The 7,443-nt window shown below is 47.9% G+C and overlaps 1 protein-coding gene across 1 annotated transcript; it reads left to right on the top strand.

Annotated features, from left to right (window-relative positions):
• Nucleotides 1-2,087: 2,087 nt before the first annotated feature.
• On the top strand, nt 2,088-6,490 carry NDUFC1 (NADH:ubiquinone oxidoreductase subunit C1). The gene is made up of 4 exons (XM_007523753.3): nt 2,088-2,181; nt 2,530-2,633; nt 4,458-4,537; nt 6,346-6,490. Exons 1-3 carry the CDS (start codon nt 2,118-2,120, stop codon nt 4,515-4,517), a joined length of 228 nt encoding a protein of 75 aa, XP_007523815.1. The 5' UTR covers nt 2,088-2,117; the 3' UTR covers nt 4,518-4,537; nt 6,346-6,490.
• Nucleotides 6,491-7,443: the final 953 nt, after the last annotated feature.

Below are 7,443 nucleotides of genomic sequence, written 5' to 3' on the forward strand. Positions count from 1 at the left end.
TAATTACCATTATATAATATATATATATATATATATATATATATGCATTTAGACATCAGATGCCCTTGAAACTTGACTGCACAAAAAGTCCTACTCAATGTAAGATAAAGCCTATTAATTGGTGCATTGTACAGAGAGAGAGAGTAATCTGCCTAGAAGCCATGCAGCTAAAAAGTGATGGAGAATACGAAAGACCCCTTGAGCCCTAACAGGGTTCAGTAGATTTGTGGGTCTTAAGGCCTGCGGCCAAACCACATGCCCCCAGCTGTGTGGACTTGAGCTGATGAAGTAGGGGACTTCTGTCGCCTAAGAGGTGGTCTGACTAGCGCTTCAGACTACAACATGAGGAGCGGAGTTCGACCTCTAGCACTACATATGCTGGAGCGATGCACTGCGTTTCTCCGCTCTGTCTCTTATTATTATTAAGACAAAAAAAAGAATGGAGACGGGCGTTGGTGCACCCAGTAGAGTGCACACACATGAGGATTCAGGTTCAAGTCCCCTTCTACCAGCTGCAAGGCGGGGAAGAAGCTTCAGGAGCAGTGGAGCAGGTTCCTCAGCCCTCTGTGTCTCTTACTATCTCTCTGTCTCTCTTTAGCCCGCCCCCCCCAAGAAAAAAATGAGTATTAGGAACTGGGGTCCTACAGCCAGTGAGCCCCAGCTATAACCCTGGTGGAAGAGGGGAGCTGTCTTCCTCACTGAGTTGTGAGGCTTCATTCTGGTTGTGTGACCGGACACAGAGAGCTATGAGGGTCCTTCTCCAATACAAGGTGTGGGCAGGGCTAGATAGCATAATGATTATTATGCAAAGAGACTCGTACTTGAGGCTCCCAAGTCCCAGGTTCAAACCCCCCTCCTCCCACCGTAAACCAGAGCTGAGCAGTGCTCTGGTAAAAAGAAGAAGAAAAAAAATCAAATACAAGGCATAACAGGCCACTTGGGCTGGCGGCATGCCTCCACCTCTGAGTCTGAGTCTCATTTGTAAGTTGGGGTGACAGTCCCAGCCACTGTGAAGACAGAAGATACAAGTCAAGTGCAACCCAGAGCTACTCATGGCCCAGTGCACACGCGTCTGGTTCCCTGGCTAACATCGAAAGATCTTGGCAAATGGAATCTGAATGAAACCTTCAGTGCACAGGGAAGTGGGAAACAACCTTTTTCTTCCCTTCAGATCATTTCTTTTCTTTTAATTTATCTTTTTAATTTTTAAAATTTTTGCCTTCAGGGTTATTGCTGGGGCTCAGTGCCTGCACTACAAATACACTGCTCCTTGAGGCTATTTTTTCCTTTTTGTTGCCCTTGTTGTTTATCATTGTTATTATTATTGTTGCTGTCATTGCTGTCCTTGTTGTTGGATAGGACAGAGTGAAATGGAGAGAGGAGGGGTAGACAGAGAGAGGGAGAGAAAGACAGACACCTGCAGACCTGCTTCACCGCCTGTGAAGTGTCCCCCCCCACAGGTGGGGAGCCGGGGTTCAAACAGGGATCCTTATGCCGATCCTTGCGCTTTATGCCACCTGCGCTACCGCCCGACCCCCTGCTTTTTATTTTTATTTATTCATTTATTTTGCTCACTATGAATCCACTGCTCCTGGCCGTCTTCCCCCCCCCCCCCATTTTATTGGATCGGATAGAAACCTAGAGAAGAGGGAGGAGATAGAAAGATAGACAGACAGACACCTGCAGACCTTCACCGCTTGTGAAGTATGTCCCCTGTAGGTGAACCAGGATCCTTGGCGCTTAACCCGGTGCACCACCGCTCGCCCCCCCTTCCTTTTTATTTTATTTATTTATTTGATAGAGACAGAAATTGAGGGGCCAGATAGTGAGAAAGACAACTGCAACATTGCTTCACCATTCGTGAAGCTTTCCCCTTGCCGGTGGGGCTCAGGGACTTGAACCTGCAAACTTGCAACTCCACCACCTGGCCGGGGATCCTTTACTTCCTAACGTCAACTTTCAGAGTGCTCAGAAAGGCCCTTCAGAGGCGGTGTTACTGGGACCTGCCGCTCCGAGACGGGCCCGCCGCCCGCGCCGCCGCCGCCGGCCACCAGGGGGCGCTCCGTGCGCTCCCGCGAGGGGGCGGGGCGTCGAGGGGGCGGGGCCATCCCGGCAAGATGGCGCCGTCCATGCTGCGCCAGGTCTGCAGGCTCCTGGCCCCCGCCCGGCTCCCCCGCGCCTGTGAGTGTCCCCCGCTCGCAGGCCCGCCCTCCTCCCAGCCGGCTCCCTCCCCCCAGACAGCGGGCAACCTGCGGGGCCAGGGGGGCCCGGGAGCGGCCCGACCGCGTCCTGCGGTGACCTTGGGGCCCAGAGTCCGCGCCCGCCCCCCACGCGGACTCCAGCCTCGCGGCCGCCCGCCCGCCCCGCATCGCCGTGAGCCGCCCTGCAGCTCGGACTTGGGGGGGCCGTGGCTGCACAGCCTGGTCCAGGGGGGCCCCACGGTGGGGGGAGGGCTGCCCGCACACCTGAGTGGGAGATGGACGGACGGAATGACGGACTGACCGACTGACTGCCCGTGTTCCCTTGCAGTCTCGGCCCGATCCAAGTTCTACGTCCGGGAGCCGCCGGACAGCAACCCCAACTGGCTGAAAGTGGGCCTGACCTTGGGCACGTCCATCTTCCTGTGGTTCTACGTGAGTCTCTGCGCCTTCGCCGCCCGTAGGGAGTTCTGACCCCGACAGCGGGGTGTTTTTCTTTATTTTAAGATTTTGTTTATGTATTTATTAATGAGAAAGAGAGGAGGAGAGAGGATGAAGCGGGCATCACTTTGATACATGTGCTGCCGGGGATTGAACTCAGGACTTCATACTTGAGAGAGAGTCCAGCGCTTCTCCCCCTGCACCACCTTCCAGACCACCGGCGGGGTGTTTCTGTAATGACTACCACCAGTTCTCCTTGGGGGGAAAAATCTCAAGGACCAAAAAGAAGCACCAAGATGTTCACGGCCCCTTGGATGTGATGATGAGGCTGACTTTTCTATCATTTAGCATGGTTTGGTGATGAGTCACAGCTTCACTGAATACTAACTTTTCTCCTCCTCCTTTCTTTATTTTGTGTATGTATGTATTTATTTATTTATTTATTTATTTTGCCTCCAGGATTATTGCTGGGGCTCGACTAATCCACTGCTCCTGGAGGCTATTTTTTCTCTTTTGTTGCCTTTGTTGTTTATCGTTGTTGTTATTATTGTTGTTGCTGTCATTGCTGTCGATGTTGTTGGATAGGACAAAGAGAAATGGAGAGAGGAGGAGAGGAAGGTAAAACACCTGCAGACCTGCTTCACCGCCTGTGAAGCGTGAAGCGATCCCCTGCAGGTGGGGAGTTGGGGGCTCGAACCCAGATCCTTGAGGCGGTCTGCCGGACCCCCATAATTAATCTTTAATAGTGTCTGTTATTATAAAATATTGTACCTAAGAAGGTAAAAGTTTCTCTGCAGTGCCACTGAGCATTCTGATTGAAACTGGATCTTTGACCACAGTAAATGTCACTCTGTATCCATCATTGTTCGAGTTCTGTATTTTAAGTAGCTCCAAAGAAGTGACTATCTCATGGGAGTCGGGCGGTAGCGCAGCGGGTTAAGCACAAATGGCTCAAAGCGCAGGGACCCGCATAAGGATTCTGGTTGGAGCTCCCGGCTCCCCACCTGCAAGGTAGTCACTTCACAGGCGGTGAAGCAGGTCTGCACGTGTCTATATTTATCTCCCCCTCTGTCTTCCCCTCCTCTCTCCATTTCTCTCTGTCCTATCCAACACAACGACATCAATAACAACAACAATAATAACTACAACAGCAATAAAAAAAAAAAGGGCAACAAAAGGGAAAATAAATAAATTTTTAAAAAGAAAGTGACTATCCCCCATGACATGTAATTTGTACATGTAACACTGTGGGGAGTGACGGATCATTCATCCATAATGTTACACTCCCCATAGTAAAGTCTAACACACACCATATAGCCCTGACCCCATTACATAACCAAGCTCTGCTGTATCTCGCGCTTCTGCCTCTCTGCTCAAGCATCCCCTTACAACTGGTTACCCACTGAATTAAGTAATTTATAGTGGTACTTTCATCCCTGGTTTCATTTTCATGGCTTCAGTTACTTGTAGTTCAGAAATCTTACAGTAAGATATTGAGAGGGAGAGACCACATTCACATAGCTTTTGTTACAGTGTATCATTGGAATTGTTCTATTTTGGTTTTGGTTACTATCATTAGTCTATTATTGTGACCAATTTATACATTAAAGTTTTATCACAGATATGTTTAGGGGAAATATATATATATATATATATATATATATATCTTGTTTTGGCATCCACTGGAGCTATGGGTACTGTTATATTTGACAGAATTTGAACTTTCTGGGATAACTTTGTTAAAAGTCATGTGTCAGATCATAATGAATAAAAGCATTTATGATTTTGGACCTTGGTCTGTTCCCTTTGTGTTTCTAGCTTATCAAGGAACATAATGACGATGTTTCAGAGTACAAAAGAAGAAATGGGTTGGAATAAACTTTTGAGATACTGACATAGTAAGTATGTGATTTTATAGGAGAATAGATTATTCAAGTTATTTTGACCTCATTTGTTCAAATTGTTTGGGTTATTTTTCTTAATAGGTTTATACTTAAAAAAAAATTATTTAGGGGGTCGGGCGGTGGCGCAGTGGGTTAAGCGCATGTGGCGCAAAGCGCAGGGACTGGAGTAAGGATCCCGGTTCGAGCCCCCGGCTCCCCACCTGCAGGGGAGTCGCTTCACAGGCGGTGAAGCAGGTCTGCAGGTGTCTATCTTTCTCTCCCCTTCTCTGTCTTCCCCTCCTCTCTCCATTTCTCTCTGTCCTATCCAACAACGAATTGCGTCAACAAGGGCAATAATAATAACCACAACGAAGCTACAACAAGGGCAACAAAAGGGGGAAAAAAAATGGCCTCCAGGAGCTGTGGATTCATGGTGCAGGCACTGAGCCCAGCAATAACCCTGGAGGAGGAAAAAAAAAATTATTTATAAAAAGGAAACATTGACAAAACCATAGGATAAGAGGGGTACAGCTTCGCACAATTCCCACCACCAGACCTCCGTATACCAACCCCTCCCCTGATAGCTTTCCTATTCTTTAACCCTCTGGGAGTATGGACCCAAGATCATCGTGGGATGCAGAAGGTGGAAGGTCTGGCTTCTGTAATTGCTTCCCCATTGAACATAGGCGTTGACAGGTCTAGTCATACTCCCAGCCTGCCTCTCTCTTTCCCTAGTGGGGAAGGCTCTGGGGAAGCGGAGCTCTAAGGCACATTGGTGGGGTTGTCTGTCCAAGGAAGTCTGGTCACATCCTGTTAGCATCTGGAACCTGGTGGCTGAAAAGAGAGTTAATATACAAAGCCAAACAAACTGTTGGACAATTATGGACCTAAAGGCTAGAATAGTGCAGGTGAAGCATTGGGGGGGTCCTCCATTTTGTAGATAGCTAGTAGGCATATTTTAGTTATATTTCAAAGGGCCTGTAGCTATACTAGTGGTTTTTTTTGTTTGTTTGTTTGTTTTTGACCTGAGCCTGAAATCTGATATGCAGGTGAATCTTAATTATTGTCTGGGGAGATGATGTCACGGCTGGGAAAAGGACCAGAAAGCTGGATCAGGGAAGAGAGTAGCTCCCTAATATGGGAAAGGGGTATAAATATTACTGTAAGCCCCATCAGTTTGATGTGATCTGGGGCCCATAATTAGCTTAGGAGCCTGTGTGACCTCTACATCCCTCTAGATCTGAGGGATACCCTTGTTGTTTTATTGTTGTAGTTGTTGTTGTTATTGATGTTGTCATTGTTGGATAGGACAGAGAGAAATGGAGAGAGGAGGCGAAGAGAAAGACAGACACCTGCAGACCTGCTTCACTGCCTGTGAAGCGACTCTTCTACAGGTGGGGAGCTGGGGGCTCGAACCAGGATCCTTACGCGGGTCCTGTGCTTTACGCCACGTGCGCTTAACCCGCTGCGCTACCGCCCGGCTCCCTATATTATTTGTGATGATCATTTCAAAACTGATGCGCAGATTAAGAGGCAGAGACAGACTGAGGAGCCCTGGAGCAGCACTCTGGCATCTGTGGTGCCCAGGATCAAACTCAAGACCTCGTGCTTACAAGTCCAGCACCTTCTCCCCACCTGGAAATCCTGTATTCTGCTGTGACGTGAAAAATCACTTTTCAATAGAAGATACATTTATTTATTTATGAGAGAAAGAGCACCAGAGCTTCAGTCTGACACATGCAATGCCAGGAAGGGAATTCAAACATCATGTATTAGTTACTTCAGAGTGGTTAATCGGCTTTTCTTTTCCGTCTTCTTTACAGGCGTGTTGTAAACAGTGACTATAGCAGTCTTCCAGGACCCACCAATCTGCTGAATTGCACATGTGAGAGAAAAAGTTACTTGTGGATGTCTGTCAAGTCAGCAGTTGTTCTTTACACTGTCAAATGAAAAAATAAATACTCTGTATTCAGACTGTATTGTGCAACAACTTACAGAAAATATCTATTAGCAGGTACGGTATTACTGGCAGAAACATTTCAGTGTGGAAGCTGAGTCAAGGTCGGTGGTAATTCAGGACAATTGGTGAGAGAATGTATGAGGAGACAGGTCCTCATGCTTGAGGACCCAACATTTTACCCACTGGGCCACTGATGTTTCTCTTTTCTTTTTTAAAAAGATGTGTTTATCTATGAAACAGAGAGAGAGAGAGAGAGTGAAGCAGAGTATCACTTTGGGACCTGTAATCCTAGGAGTCCGTTTCGGGACTCGATGCTTGTAAGTCAAGTGCTTTAGACACTGCACCTGCACCACCGCTCGGGACTCAGACTGAATGCTTTCCACTGGGTGACTCTTCTCAGTGTGTATCACAGCATAAAGCCTCTTGCTCTTTTTTTGTTTGTTTTGTTTATTTAGTATTTTTATTTATTATTGGATAGAGAAAGAAATTGAGAGGGAAGCGGGGGAAATAGAGAGGGGAAGAGACAGACACCTGCAGCCCTGCTTTACCACTTGCAAAGCTCCCCGCAGGTGGGGCCGGGGGCTTGAACCTGGGTCCTTGTGCACTGTAACATGTGCCCCTCTTGCCCTTTTTGGCTCCTGTGATTTGCATCTAAAGATTAACGAGCTCCTGGCCATTCTTTTCAGTCTGCTGTGCTCACTGGTGGAATTGTAGAGCGACTGGGGGTCATTTCTGTAGACCAGTCTCACAATTTTACAAATGCAGAAATCAGGGGAGAAGTGGCCTGCCCAGCCTCGCTGTAGGAGAGAGAAGACCAGCTCCTTAGAGGTGAGCAAGCCCTGCTCCCCAGAATCTGTATGCTGGGCTGTGTGCAAACGGAGTCAGGGTTGCAGGGGAACTAACTGCTCGTCCGCTGACATTGGAGTGGGGATATTATCTTTCGTCATGCAGATGTGCAGTC

Source organism: Erinaceus europaeus, chromosome 19 (genome assembly GCF_950295315.1).
Source record: "Erinaceus europaeus chromosome 19, mEriEur2.1, whole genome shotgun sequence".
NCBI lineage: Eukaryota > Metazoa > Chordata > Mammalia > Eulipotyphla > Erinaceidae > Erinaceus > Erinaceus europaeus.